Source organism: Jaculus jaculus, chromosome 1 (assembly GCF_020740685.1).
Source record: "Jaculus jaculus isolate mJacJac1 chromosome 1, mJacJac1.mat.Y.cur, whole genome shotgun sequence".
Lineage (NCBI taxonomy): Eukaryota > Metazoa > Chordata > Mammalia > Rodentia > Dipodidae > Jaculus > Jaculus jaculus.
Window position 1 is genome coordinate 303,715,208 of NC_059102.1, and position 16,110 is coordinate 303,731,317.

General features: G+C 39.8%; 1 protein-coding gene and 1 non-coding gene across 3 annotated transcripts in view; both read left to right on the forward strand.

Moving 5' to 3' along the window:
• Positions 1–479: 479 nt before the first annotated feature.
• Positions 480–16,110, forward strand: part of Ankrd45 (ankyrin repeat domain 45) — a 39,590-nt gene continuing 23,959 nt past the window's right edge. Inside the window, exons 1-2 of one of the 2 annotated variants that reach the window (XM_045135242.1) lie at positions 480–641; positions 15,198–15,551. In XM_045135242.1, the coding sequence (XP_044991177.1) occupies positions 15,212–15,551 (340 nt within the window). In that variant the 5' untranslated portion in view covers positions 480–641; positions 15,198–15,211. The remainder of the gene's footprint in view (positions 642–15,197; positions 15,552–16,110) is intronic. The other variant, XM_045135236.1, reaches the window with a different exon arrangement.
• On the forward strand, positions 3,155–3,288 carry LOC123457790. Its single transcript, XR_006635159.1, has one exon. It is a non-coding gene; the product is annotated as a small nucleolar RNA SNORA70 (small nucleolar RNA).

Genomic DNA, 16,110 nt, shown 5'->3' on the forward strand with positions numbered 1-16,110 from the left:
CTCCCCATTACAATCATTGTAATTACATATATACAATATCAACCTATTAAGTATCCTCCTCCCTTCCTTTCTCTGCCCTTTATGTCTCCTTTTTAACTTACTGGCCTCTGCTACTAAGTATTTTCACTCTCATACAGAAGCCCAGTCATCTGTAGCTAGGATCCACATATGAGAGAGAACATGTGGCGTAAAGCACCTATTTTTAAAATCTGTGAACGATAGACCACACGACGGAACATTTACAAAATGTCTCAAGTCACCTGCAAGCCGAGGTCCGAACTCAGCGATGCTCGTCATCTGGACGAACCAGTCCCTCAGGCAACCGGACTCTCCCGGCTCCGGCGCAGTGGACGCGCTGCCGCTCGGCGCCGCGCCGTCGCCGTGGTAACCGCGGAAGCCGCGCGGGCGAGCGCCAGTCCCGCCCCGCCGCGGTGGGCGCTCGGGCGGGTGGAGCGGGTGGTGGGCACGTTGCCGCCTGGCTGCTGGGGCGGGGCTGCAGGGGAGTGGGCTTCAACGGCGCTTCCACCGTGGAGACCCCAGCACCCCGAGTCTGACGCGGGCTCGGCTCGCGGTCCTCTACCAGCCCCGCGGCCCCGAAGGTTCAGCGGACTCAGGCCGAAGGGTGGCCTCCGGAGCCCCGAGTGAGTGATCCTGCTCTGTCCCGTGCCCTCCTGGCCGCCATGTGGGGCTGCCACTCGATGTTGGTCCTCGGGCCTTCTCTCTTTGTTCAACCTTGAGTGTCTAGAGCTGCCTTGGAGGGGGAGGGCGGATTGGAGTCGGTATTTGAGCTGGGACTTAAATCCCAAGAGACCACATTCTTCTTCGTCTCCTTCTCCTTCTCCTTCTTCTTCTTCTTCCTCTTCCTCTTCCTCTTCCTCTTCCTCTTCCTCCTCTTCCTCTTCCTCTTCCTCTTCCTCTTCTTCTTCTTCTTCTTCCTCTTCCTCTTCCTCTTCTTCTTCTTCATCATTATTACTATTATTGTTATTATTATTATAAGAATTCAATTGACTGTTACATCCTGTGAGATCTACTCCTCAGTCACAACTTCAGGCTGTCTGCCTGTCGCCTTGCCTTTTGTTCATACCATTCTGATTTTTAGTATTCCTGGATTACTCTGTCGAAGGTTCTTTCATTCATTTATTGAAGTTTACCCCTCCATGCAAGCCCTTCTGGGACCCCGGACCCCCTGTCTGGTGTGGATGCCTATCTTAGTTACTGTCAGAACACCCTTTGCCTAGAGCCGTTATATCCTCTCTCATTCTTGCTGATTTGGACTGTGGGTTAGGGACCGTGGCCTGGGTGATTTTCTATTACTGGACCCTTAGTGTGCATGCTGGATGGTTCAAACAAAGTTTCTAGACCGCGTACAGTCATTTAGTAAGTTGGAGCAGGTTGTATCTTCATTTTAGAAAAGTCACATAATTAATAAATAACGAATGAGGATTAAACCATGTCACTCCTCATTGTTCTACTCTCCCTTCTCCGTGCTGGCATTCTCTTCGTAACTTGTTTCAGCTTATTACTTGTGTAGGCAAAGAAAAAATATTTTGTCTATAACTCATAGAAGTTCATTAGTGACCATTCGTTGATTGTTTGAATGAAAAAAATCTGAATGTTTAAATTTGTTTTAAGACTTACCTCAGTCTAGAATTAATTTCCTTAGTAAATATTTAATATTTCTTATATAAGCATACTTAAGTTCTTAGATAGCTTCTCTGATTCTCCTGTTGTGTTGGTGTCCTGAGTATATGGATAGCGCATGAAATCAATTATGGGGGTTTTCCCATCCTTGCGGTCTCTGCTCTGGAGCTTAGTTTTCTTGTACAGTGTATGCTCTTTGCTTCACTGCATTCTTGGTTATAACCTGTGGTGGTTTGAAAGTGAGGCCTCATAGACTCAGGCATCTTTTATTAATATTGAGCTTGCAACTTGAGTCTCCAGCTGGAGGAGCCCTGCTGGGGAAGAGTTTTGCCAGCTGGAGGAGCCCTGCTGGGGAAGAGGTTTGTCACTGGAGGCTGTTCATGTAGTCCAGCCTGAAGGAGTGGCAAGAGCAGTTGGAGCTCTGGCTGTTCCTGTTTGCTGGCTGTTTGGTGGTGTTTCTCTCCTGCGACCTGTGAAAGTGAGCCAGCTTCCTCTGCCAGTGATGGTGTTTCCCATGGATTCTGTAAGCCTGAAATAAACCCTTTCCTCCCATAAGCCACTTCTGGTCAGCTGTTTTCCCTAACAATGTGAAGGGAGCTGCAACATAACCTGTGTTGTGTACCTTGTGAACAAGTCTCCCCTAGTTTGGCTAGGACTAGTAACCCATCCTGGCTCATTCAGTTGCACTGAGCTCCTGTTGTGATTTCCTTTCAGGCCTGGTAGAAATGTTTTGGGACACAGCCTTCCCTCCCTCCCTTCTTATAGAGTTTCCTTCTCTGTTTCCGCAAGGGGGTTGGGAGACCATTTACTTGTGCCTGGTTTTGTAATGTCATAGAAAATGAGGATGAATGAAGTAGATTTTGCAAAGCAGTATTGTAGTCATTGGCAAAATTGTAGTTCATTTAGTTATACCAATGGGCCAAATGTTAGCCTGTTTCAGGCAGTAATAAAAACACTTTAACTAATATCACCACTGATATCATTAGAAAAGTATTGACAAACTGTTATGTTCACAATGGCTGGTATATTTTAACAAGTGTTTTTGTATTAGATAGAGTTGTCTAGAGAAAGAGAATTGGTATGATATGTGGTCTGTGTATGAGTAAGTAAAAAGATTAGCATCCTTAACCTAGAAATTAGGAATTTTAAATCTGGTAAAGTCTATACAATTATTTGAAAACAAAAACAATAAAACTCTCCCAAATTAAAAAATTGAAATTTAAAACACTTTTTTGGTTTGATTATATACTGGAGTGGGTTGAGGGCTAATCCTAGTTTAGTAATTCTCAAAGTATGATCTGAGAAATCCTCAAGACAGTTTCAGGGAGTCTGCCAGCCAAATGTTTTTCATATTAATATTGTGTTAATAACACATTACTTTCTTTGCAATTCTCACATATCTCCAGTAGTCTCCCAGAGGTTGCTAGATGGATCTAATGCAGAGGCGGACATGAAAATCCATCTGTCTCCTATAAACCAGTCACAAAAGCGATTTTCAAAATTGTAAACACTTCTACAGCCAATTAAGCTGTCCTGGTTCCTTTCCTCATGCTGGCCCAGTGTGCAATGGCTGCAAACAGCAGCCTCCTTGGGTAGTGTAGTAACCTGTTGTATATATATGTTGCCCAAAGGACCTTGGAGACAGTCTTCTGGTGACTATGCATATTGCTGATCTCATTGCTACTCTCAGTTAAGGCTCCAGACAAGTATGCAGGGTGCTTTTGGGAAATATCGGGGCACAGTTGCCAATATTGGTCAGGTTATCATGTCTATCTGCACCAAGCTGCAGAATCAAAAGCATGTGACTGAGGCCCTGAGCAGAGCCAAGTTCAAGTTTCCTGGCTGCCAAAGATCCACATCTCAAGGAAGTAGGGCTTCAAGTCCAATGCAGATGAATTTAAAGATATGGTAGCTGAGAAGCCGCTCACTCCTGAGGGCTGTGGGGTCAAATATATCCCACTGTAGCCCAGGCTGACCTAGTACTCACTCTGTAATCCCAGGATGGTCTTGAACTCATGGTAATCCTCCTACTTTTGCCTCCTGAGTGCTGGGGTTAAAGACAAGTGCCACCACTCCCAGTTCTTTTCACCTTTTTTTGCTCTGAAAAAAATTTTTTTTCATGAAGTGTTTTAGTCTTAACATATAATTTTTTTTTTCTCAAGATAGGGTCTCACCCTAGCCCAGGTTGATCTGGAATTCACTATATAGTCTCAGGGTGGCCTCAAACTCATGGAGATCCTCCTACCTCTGCCTCCTGAGTGCTGGGATTAAAGGTGTGTCCCACCATGCCCAGCTTTAACATATAATTTCTTAAGTTAATAAATACTTTAAGGACTTTTTTATTTTACTTTTTTTTAAACAGTAGGGTCTAGCTCTAGTGCAGGCTGTCCTGGAATTTACTGTGCAAATTTCAGACTGGCCTTGAACTCACAGTGATTCTCCTACATCTGCTTCCTAAATGCTGGGATTAAAGGTGTGTGCCACCATGCCCAACCCCTCCCCCATTTAAACACTTTCTTCAGTCAGGCTCTACTTCCTAGGGTCCCCTAAGATCTTCCCAAATAGTGCCACCATCTGGGGATTAATTATTCAAACAACATTTCATATTCAAACCACTACAAACGATGATGATGATGGGGTGTTCTTAGTGTTCACCACGTACTTGGCACATCTTATTAGGCTCTCAGAACAGTCATATAAGTTAAGTTCATTTCTGTGAAAAGAGTAGGAAAATTACCCAGTATTATGACACTATATATTACAGATTCAACTGGTAAAATAAATTCTTTAAATTTTTAAAAATTATTTTATTTACTTATTTATTAGATACAGAGGGACAGAGGGAGAGAGAATGGGTATGCCAGGGCCTCTAGCCACTGCAAATGAACTCCAGACACATGTGCCACGATGTGCATCTGGCTAACATGGTGCCTGGAGAGTTGAACCTAGGTCCTTAGACTTCACAGGCAAGTGCCTTAACTGCGAAGCCAACTCTTCAGCCCTGAAATAAATTCTTCTTGCCTCCAAAAACGTATTGCTCTTGGCAGTGAAAAGAACATTGGAAACTTGAAGAGCTGTTGAACATGCATAACTTGCCAGGAACTGTTGGTGTGAAAATGATACAAAAGAGACATAAAGCTTAGTCTCTGTCTCCTGCATTGTAATTGCCAGATGCCTTACAAACTTGAAACAGAAAATAATCCCATATGTTAATTTTTTAACATTTCAATCTATTTTATTTATTTATTTGAGACAGAGGGAGGGAGAGAGAGATGGGAAGAGAGTGAGAATGGGTGTGTCAGGACCTCCATCTATTGCAAATGAACTCCAGACGCATGTGCCACCATGTGCATCTGGCTTACATGGGACCTGGAGAATTGAACCTGGTTCCGTAGGTTTTGCAGGCATACACCTTAGCCTCTAAGCCATCTCTTCAGCCCCATATGTTAATTTTTATGGCACAGGCTATATATAAAATGGCCTTTTAAGTGGAGAAGGGAGAGGCCAGTGGCTTTTGAGAAAGAAGTCAAAGAAAATTTTGGGAAGGAGGTGTATTGCTTGTCCTAAAAAGGATTTGGGTAGTTGGAATGGAGGGATAAAAAGCTATTCTAGGTCCAGTAGAGAATCTCTCTGAAACAAAAATAGGAGTTGCTTAGTACCTTCAAGGTCTCATTTCTGAGTCTTTGTGGGGGAGTGAGGAGAAAGGCATTTCAAATAGATCTTGCCTCTGTTCTGAAAGGTTTGGATATGGGTATTTTTAGCAAAAACATTGCAGAAGATCACAGCTGCTATTAATAGTGTGTGACTGTGTCATTTAATGTCCAGTTGTATAGACACTTGTGAGAGAGACAGTGGGTGCTATTAAAAATTATACTATGGGAACAGATGTAACTGGAATTATCCTGGCTATATTGGGACATATGCCACCCAAGCTGTTAACCATAAACACATGCTGTCTAAATCCTTCTTGTTGACTTTCTGTTATAATCTTCACAATGATTATTCTGGATTAGTATATTTTCATGCTGTCAATTTTAACCCATTTAGTGGGTTATGAATTAATTTAGTTGTTGGTATCCAGCCTTAATAAAACATCATCATTTGTTACATATAGTAAAGAGAGATATTATTGCTTAATTATGCATATGCAAGTATACCTATATATACAATGTAACCAGATAAAATTGTTCATTACTGTTGAACAATAAGTTATTTTGTCACTGTATTAATAGAAATAACATATGTTTACACAAATATACTTAAATAATTTATAATAGAAATGATATATGTTATAAAAATAATGTATATGTATTTTGATAGGACTATCTCATGGTCTAACTTATCTTTGAAAGAATTATACTTTCCTAGAATCTTTGTATTACACATCTGGTCTCATTTTATTTTCTACTATTACTTATATGGTCACACCAGGTTTCAAAACAGACTGGGAAATGGTCTCATTCCACTAGAAAGATTGTCTTTACAGGCTGGGGAGATGGCTAAGTGGTTAAGGCACTTGCCTGCAAAGCCTAAGGACTGGGGTTCAGTTCCCTAGTACCCATGTAAAGCCAGATGCACAAGGTGGCACATGTGTATGAAGTTTGTTTGCAGTGGCTGGAGGCCCTGGTGTGCCCTTTTTTTTCTCTCTCTCTCAAATAAATAATAATAAAAAGACTGTCATTTAAAATATGAGTCAAATAAAAGGAGATGGAATTCTATCAAAAGAAGGGAAGACAAAATACAGGGAAGCTAGGTGGAGTCTCTGTGTTATACTGTAGCAGAGGCCCACACTGGAGGGCTGGAAGTGAGCAGAAACCAGGAGATCCCTGGAGAGACAGACCCCAAGGACCACAGCATATTCTCATAGTAGGAAATTTGAAGCATTTAGGAAGCAGATGTAGGAGAATCACTGTGAGTTCACTGGTGTTGTGGATTATGAGATGTGAAGGTATCAGCCATTGTAAGTGGGGGCAACGCCTCTAGGCCCTCCCTTTCCACTTTGTGGCTCTTAAAATCTTTGGCCCCATATTCTGCATAGTTCCCTGAGCCATGGTGGGTGTGTTTTAAGTCTACTTTAGTGTTGTGTTCTCAGCAGGTTCTGGGTTTCTGCTTTGGTGTTTGAGTATCCCCAGTGTCTGTCCCTGTGACCGTGGCACTGGTTGACAGGCTCACCATTGAAGCAGCACTCTTGCTTATCTTGCCAATTCCTCTGTGGTTTCACCTGTGCCCTGGCTGATGTGTGAAGGGTGGTTTATCCTTGGTTCTCACTACTTTTTGAAAGAGAAAAACAGATTTTGCAACAGAGAATGAGAGCAGCATAGGTTCAATGGAATAAGCATTGTTAATTAAGAGAGATTTTGATAGGTGTAGCCTTTCCTTTGGCTAAACATTAGTGGGGGCTTCTTGTTGGAGTTCATGATCTTGGTTTTTGTAAGATTCTGACTCAGTTCCCAGTTCCAGCTATGGGTTCCTTTCCACTGAGCAGATCTCTTAGCCAATCAGAGAGCCATTGGTTACCTACCTAGGCTGGGTCCATTTTGTCAGGCTGGTTGCTTTTGAATAGCAGTGTACCCTGCTAGCACACAAAGTCGTTGGCCATTTTCCTCCAACAGCTCATGTAGTGCTTTCCAGCACTATATGGGCAGACAATACGTATATACATATGTATATATATATGTATATACCTAAAATATATATATATACCTAAAATCCAAATAATACTTAATGGGGAGAGACTGAAGGAATTTCCATTGAGATCAGAAACAAGACAGGGGTGTCCACTCTCACCTCTGCTCTTCAACATACTACTGGAAGTCCTAACTCAAAAATAAGAAATGGGGAAGAAATAAAAGGGATACAAATTGGAAAGGAAGAAGTTAAGTTATCCCTATTCACATTTGACATGATTTTATACATAAGAGATCCAAGAACCTCCATCTAAAAACTTTAAAAAAAATTTTTTTTAATTTATTTATTTGAGAGCGACAGACACAGAGAGAAAGACAGATAGAGGGAGAGAGAGAGAATGGGCGCGCCAGGGCTTCCAGCCTCTGCAAACAAACTCCAGACGCGTGCGCCCCCTTGTGCATCTGGCTAACGTGGGACCTGGGGAACTGAGCCTCGAACCGGGTCCTTAGGCTTCACAAGCAAGCGCTTAACTGCTAAGCCATCTCTCCAGCCCTCCATCTCAAAACTTTTAAAGGTGATTAACTCCTTCAGCAATATAGCAAGATACAAAATCAATGCACAAAAGTCAGTAGCTTTTCTATATACAAAAGACAAAGATACAGAGAAATAAATAAGTGATATTGTCCCATTTCAATAGTAGCAACAACAAAAAATACCATGGAATAACATTAACCAAGGATGTGAAATACATATATCATGAAAACATAAAAACATTCAAGAAAGAAATGTAGGAGGGCCTGAGAAAATGGAAAGAACTCCTGTGCTCCTGGATAGGCAAAATTAACACTGTGAAAATGGCAATCTTACCAAAGGCAATATACAGATTTAATGCAATACCAATAAAAATACCAACATTTTTCTTCACAGAGATAGAAAAAATGATCTCAAAATTCATATGGAATGGCAGAAGGCCTCAGTTGTCCAGGTATATCCTCAGCAAATGAAACACCTTTGGAGGTATTATCATACCTGATCTAAAGCTATATTACAAAACCATAGTAATAAAAACAACATGGTACTGGCATAAAAACAGGATTATAGACCAATGGAACAGAATTGAGGACCTGGACTTTGGGTCAAGTAACTACAGCTACTTGATATTTGACAAAGGCTCTAACAATATAGGCTGGAAAACAGACAGCATCTTCAACAAAGGACACTGGACAAACTGGATAACCATATGCAGGAAAATGAAACTTGATCCACATATCTTTCCATGCACAAAAACCAAGTCAAAATGTATCAAAGACCTCTATATAAGACTGGAAACTCTGCTACCACTGGAAATAAAAATAGGAGGAACTTTCCATGATAAAAGAATGAGAAAAGACTTCCTGAACAAAACTCCAGTAGCTCAGGAACTTAAACAGTCACTCAACCACTGGAATCTTATGAAACTGAAAAGTTTCTTCACAGACAAACATATAATAAGCAGAGCCAATAGATTACCCACAGATATGGGAGAAAATTTTTGCCAGCTATACTGACAGAGGCCTAATTTCTAGAATCTAGAAAGAACTCAAAAACCTAAACAATAAAAAAATCAACCCACTCACAAAATGGGGCATAGAACTGAACAGGGAGTTCACAGAAGAAGAAATACAAATTGCAAACACACACTTAAGAAAATGTTCATCACCCCTAATCATCAGGGAAATGCAAATTAAAACAATTGAGATTCCACCTTACCCCAGTAAGGATAGCAAACATTAAAAAATCAAATGAAAACAAATGCTGGTGAGGATGTGGAGAAATAGGAACCCTCATTCACTGTTGGTGGGAATGTAAGATGGTACAACCACTATGGAAAGCAATATGGAGACTCCTAAAAAGGTTGACTATAGAGTTACCCACAGACCCAGTTATTCCCTTACTGTGCATTTACCCTAAAAGCTCCATGCCTCAGTTCAGAGAGATTTGCTCAACCATGTTTATAGCTGCTCAATTTATAATAGCTAAGAGCTAGAATCAACCCATGTCCATGATTAGATGAATGGATAACCAAGATGTGGTATATCTACATGATGGAATTCTACACAGCAGTAAGAAAAAAATGACACAATGAAATCTGAATTAACAATGGTTGAACTTCAAACAGATCATTCTAAGTGAACTTACCCAATCACAGAAAAATATGTCACAATGTTTCACTCATCTGTGGCTCCTAACCTGAATATGCCCGAGATGCTGACATACCTAATAAGCATCTCAAGGACTGGACAATAGGGAGGGTGGGGCACGAGGTGAGAGTTAGGGTAGGCGAAACAAACTGGACCCAAATGGCAATGGTACCACAAAATTCTATATCCTAAAAGACAGACTAAATGATTGAACCTTCATCAGGTCCTTAGAGGCAACACCTGAGCCACAAGGACCTGGAGAGGGTATGATGAAGATTAACCTTAATCTTCTCCTGTTTCTCTCTCTCTTTCTTTCTCTTTCTCTCTCTTGAGCCACAAGGACCTGGAGAGGGTATGATGAAGATTAACCTTAATCTTCTCCTGTTTCTCTCTCTCTTTCTTTCTCTTCTCTCCTTCTCTTTCATATTACCTATATTTTTCTTCCTTCTTTTCCTTGGCACTGGCCTGTAACTCCCAGTACAAGCATGCAGTTAACATCCACAATGAGCTGTTGATCAGAGAGACCTACAAGGTTTCCCAAAAGAAGAGAGATTTTTGTCAAAGTACTTGTTGACCCACCAAAGGTTAATGGTAAACCCTACTGCTGAAGACATCACGTGCTAGGCCAAAGGTATGGAACATGGAGTGACCTGGCTGACCCCTTTGTCAAAGATCAAGTAGCTGTAGTTTCTTGTATCTAGAGATGAGTCTTCTATTCCACTAATCAGTGGGTTTTGCTTTTGTGCCAGTACCATTCTATTTTAGTTACTATGGCTTAATAGGATATCTTGAAATCAGGTATGTTGCTACCTCTGGATGTATTTCTTTTGTTGAGGATATTTTTGGCTATCCAAGGCCTTCTTTCTTCCATGTGAATTTTGAGACTATTTTTTCTATCTCTGTGAAGAATGTTGCTGGAATTTTTATTGGAATTTCATTGATGGACATTTTCACAATATTAATTCTCTAATCCATGATCATGGGCAGTCTTTCCATCATCTCATGTCCCCCCCCCATTTCTTTTTAAATATTTTATTTACTTGAGAGAGAGAGAAAGAGGAGGGGAGAGAGAGAGATAGAGACAAAGAGAGAGAGAATGGGCACTTTAGCCACTGCAAAGGAACTACAGATGCTTGTACCACCTTATGCATCTGGCTTTGTGTGGGTACTAGGGAATTGAACCTGGGCCCTTTGGCTTTGCAGGAAAGTGCTAAGCCATTTCTCTGCCTCCCCCTCCTCAATTTCTTCCTTCAGTGTTTTTATGTTTTCTTTGTATATGTCTTTCACTTCCTTAGTTAGTGTTATTCCAAGGCATTTTTTTTTTGTGGCCATTGAAAATGGGATAGTGTCTCTTATTTCTTTTTAAAAACTATTTATTTATTTGAGAGAGAGAAAAAGGGAGAGAAAAAAGAGAGAGGAAGGGCAGATAGTGAATGGGTGTGCCAGAACCTCCAGCCACTACAAAGGAACTCCAGACACATGTGCCACCTTATGCATCTGTCTTATGTGGGTACTGGTGAGTTGAATCTGGGTCCTTAGTCTTTGCAAGCAAGTTCCTTAACTATTGATCCATCTCTTCAGCCTGAGATAGTGTTATTTCTTTCTCCACATGTTTATTTTCGGCATATAGGAAGGCTACTGATTTTTTTGTATTAATTTTGTAGCTTGCCAGTTTACTAAAAGAATTTGTCACTTTTAGGAGTTTTTTTTTTTTTTGTGGATTCGTTTGGGTCACTTATATATAAAATCATGTCATTTGCAAATAGGGCTAATTTCAGTGCTTACCAATTTGTATCTCTTTTATTTGTTTCTCTTGTCTATTGCTTGAGCTAAGACTTAAAGTACTATGTTGAAAAACAGTGGTGAGAGGCACCCCTGTTTTGTTCCAGACCTTAAGGAGAATACGTTGACTTTTTACCCATTTAGTGTGATCTGGGCCTTGGGTGCTTTATAATAGCCTTTATTATTTTAGGATATGGTCCTTCCATCCCTAACCTTTCCAGTGTTTTAATCATGAAGGGGCGCTCTATTTGGTCAAAGGCCTTTTCTGCATCTATTGAAACAATCATGTGATTCTTCTGTTTAAGATTATTTATGTGGTAAATTACATTTACTGATTTTTGTTATGTTGAACCATCCCTGAGATGAAACCTACTTGACTGAGGTACATGATGTTTTTGATGTGTTCTTTTTTTGCTGTTTTTTTGTTTTGTTTTGTTTTTTGAGGTAGAGTCTCACTCTAGCCCAGGCTGGCCTGGAACTTACTCTATAGTCCCAGGCTGGCCTTGAACTCATGGCAATCCTCCTAACTCTGCCTCTCAAATGCTGAGATTTAATGTGTATACCACCACACCTAGCTTGATGTGTACTTGAATTTGGTTTGTGGGGATTTTATTAAAATTTTTTGCATCTAAGTTCATTAGGGCTATTTGTCTATAATTTTTTATTTTTATTGTGACTGTGGCTCAAGTGTTAGAGTAGTGCTGGCTTCATAGAATGAGCTTTGGAGTCTTTCCTCTAGAAAATCATTTTCCTTTAGCCATAGTCACACCTACTTACTGGTGTGATGCCCATGATCACTCCAGTGCTTACAAAGGCAGAACTAAGGAGTCATGATGGAGATAATAGGGCCCACAGACTGGAGCTATTGGACATCGGCTCTCTACCCCTGTTGTGTAATGGGCCATTCTCTGCAGTACTACTTATCTTTCCTGTTTCATGTTTTTCTCTTACTTTCCTCTTGTTTCCTAGTACTTCACTATATTTATATCCTTTAAACACTTATCACAATCTAAAATTAACTCCTTTGTTTTCTTTATTGCCCACATTATAAACTCCATAATAAGATGAATCTTTTCTTATATAGGAAGGAATTCAGTAGTTACTGAGTTGTATGAGTGAATAATTAGAACCTTTGCTCTCCCTTAACTTAGAGTTTTGCAATAATGGTGTAATTGGTCTTTCTTTTTTACCTCTGTTCCCTGATTTATCCAATGTATGTACTTAGGCTTGTTAGATCAATTTGTTGAAACATACTTAGTTCCTAAAGCACTAAAACCTTCAGCAGTTTCCTGCCATTTGCCTACAGAATCAAGTTTAGAGTTACCAATGCAATCTTGGTCTCTTTATGAGTATACATCATGCTTATTTTGAATGGTCTCTATTTTATCAAATTGATCAACTTTCTCATTCCCAGAAATGTTTTGTGCGTTTGTCTTTGATATTTTTACTTAGGTTCTTCTTCTCAATAACAAAGTTTTGCTTGTTATTTTTGGCCAAATCCCTTTACTTCTTCTATCTCCCACATTGGCAAACATTCTGAATTTTATGTTAAATTTAACTTTCTTATTCAGTCACTCGCTCTCTTCCTCCCTCCCTCCCTCCATTCCTTCTTTTCTTCCTTCCTTCTTTCTTTTTCCTCCTTCCTTCCCCTTCCCTCTTTCCTTTTCTTCTTAAAGCAGGATCTTGTTATAGCTCAGGGTGGCCTTAAACTTGCAGTCCTCATGCCTCAGCCTCCTGAGTGCTGGGATTACATGCATGGGTCACCACACTTGTCTCCTCTCCTTTTTGAAAATAGCATTATTGCATCTATTTGTGGTCCTATAAAGCCTATTTTACTTTAATTGCTTCTAACTTGTCAAAGATATTCCTTAATGCATATGGTCTTTTGGGTTGATTTTTTTTCCGCATGATATTGCTGAGAATCATTCATGTTGTTGCATGTCTTACTTATTGCCATGTAACAAATGACCCAAAACTCAGTACATTTAAAAATGGCATACATGAATTATCTCACAGTTTACTTTAGGGTCTCTCAGAAGGTATCTATGGTCATCTCAAGGTTCACTTAAAACAGATCTTCCAAGCACACTCAGTGGCATTGGCAGAATTAAACTCCTCATAAGCTACTGAACTGAAGGTCTTGTCTCTTGATGACTATTGTCAGAGATTGCCCCAGTTTCTTGAAATATGGCTCTCTCTATCATGTAAGAAGACCCAGGAAGATTGCATAAGCAGGTCAAAAGCCACAGTCTGTTAAGCAAATAATGGAATCAGCAGACCCTTACTGTTGTTGTGTTCTCTTTACTGGTGGCAACTCCACAGTGAAGGTGACATAATTACACAAAGGAGTAACTACCAGGAGGCTGGGGTAGGACACTGGGAGCTGTGGCAGAAGCTACAAGTCATATGGTATATACCACTGGAATGTATTACATTCAGCTACCATTCGCCATTTGTGTGACCATACCATTCTGTGTGCACCTGTTTCTGGGCATGGTTTTCTCCATAAGATTTTCTGCTTAGTGAACAGTGATGTTAGAACATCATTGTGTATATAAGGGGACCCTGGTGTTTTTGTTTGAGTCATTCCCAATTTAATATATGTTCTGTCATAGTGAGCATTGTTAAGACTTCTGTGATTACTGCAATTAACTTTCTGCTTTCTAAACTCCCAAAGCATCTCATATTATAGTACTTAACACTTATCATTTTTGTAACATATTTTATGCACACCATATTTTCTCCTGTGAAATAGTACATTGTTGAGGGCAGCAGAAAACTTTGTAATTATTTATGCTTGATGTGGTGGTGCACACTTGTAATCATAGCATTTGGGAGGCAGAGACAGAGGGCTACTGCAAATCTAAGGTCAGCCTAGTGTATATGGAGAGTTTCAGGCCAGCCTGGGTTATATAGGAAGACTCTGTTTTAAGAAATGAAAGAAAATATTTCTTGCTATTCATTCTTCATAGAAGGATGAGTAGGAGTTAGGCATCATGAAGAAACCTGAGTTAAGCTGTGTTACGGGCGCACTGTCACTGCACACACGTTTCGGGATATTCTGAACATAGCATTTATATTTTGCTTCCTAATCTTTTTTGTTGTACAGGGATCCAGACTTGTCACAAGATGACCACTTATATGTCAAATAAATCTTTTATTCTGGCAAAAAAGTGTCAATATGGGAATGTATATGTATATGCAACACACAATAAAGAAGTTGATAGAAAAAAACAAAAGAAAATAAATTTGTGATGTTTGTAATTTACATAAACATCTATACCACATTTAGTATATTAGTAAGATTTCAATAAGAATTACTGAGTGAATTCTGTTTTAAGTGTTAGTGCCTCATTTTTTTTATGATAGAGAGAAAGAGAGCAAGAGAATTGGCATGACAGGGCATCAAGCTACTGCAGTGGAACTCCAGACATGTGTGCCACCCTGTGCACATGTGTGATCTTGAGCATACATCACCTTGTGTTTCTGGCTTGCATGGGATCTGGGGAGTTGAACGTGGGTCCTTAGGCTTTTCAGGCAAGCACCTAAACCGCTAAGCAATCTCTCCAGCCCTAGTGCCTCATATTTAAAGTCTTCATAATTTAGCTCCAAAAATCCAACTGTATCTCTGAATTCTTCCCAAGAAAGATTCTTTTAGGCAGGTAGTTCTCTTGTGATCTTTTCTTGTGAGTTTAACTTACTTTGATCTCTCTTATGTTTCTATTCAATTAGCTGCTTCTATCACACATTCAGCATTTTAGTATATGGTTATTGTGTTTGCTCACAGTAGATTCATAAATACATTTTATTAATTGAATGTCTGAAGTATCTTACTTTGGAATTATAATTATTTTCAACTGAAGTTATTTTTTCCACCTATATTGTTAATAGATGGATCAAATATAAATAAATAAGTAATGATATGTTTGAATACATTTATTACCTGTTTTTTTTCTTTAATCTTAGGCATTTTGGACTTAATGGAGGCAGAAGAAGTTCCGGAGTCAGGTGGTTCAGAAAAGTCACTGCTGTTGTCACAGCAAGAAGAAGAAGAAGAAGAAGAGGAAAGATCCCAAGAGACAGAGGACACAGGCACTGAGAACCCTCTCTTACAGCCCGCTCTCACAGGAGATGTAGAAGGGTTGCAGAAGATTTTTGAGGATCCTGAAAATCCTCATCATGAACACGCCATGCAGCTACTCTTGGAAGAAGATGTGGTCGGGAGAAATTTATTGTATGCAGCTTGCATGGCAGGACAAAGTGATGTGATCAGAGCTTTGGCAAAATATGGTGTGAATCTGAATGAAAAGACCACCAGAGGTATTTCCTTTTCTCTCTCATCAGTATTAGCTATGGCTACTGACTTTGTGGTTGGATAAATCTGATGTGCCTGCTTTATATGTTATGTATTTCACATTTATGAGTATATGCATGGTATATACATGTCAATACATGACTGTTGAGATTGCATAGCATAGTATTTAGGAACACAGACTTTGATTATATCTATGTGACCTGACAAAATGAGAATAGTAATTATGCTTTACTTACAGGATATTATGAAGACTAAATAAGATGAGAAATATAAACATTACAGTGTTTGTCACATAATAAATCAGTATGTGGTAACTCATCAGTACCACAACTGTTATCACTTTCCTCTGAGGACCTGCTTTAAGCCATCATTATCTAATTAGGTCTTTTTTTTTTTTTTTTTTTTTGGTGCTGAGGACTGAACCCAGGGCCTGTGCTTGCTAGGAAAGCATTCATCCACTGAGCTAAATCCCCAACCCCTAAATTAGGTCTTTTTAAAAACATTTTACTTTTATGTATTTATTTATTTAAGAGAGAGAAAGAGGCAGAGAGAGGGAATGAGACG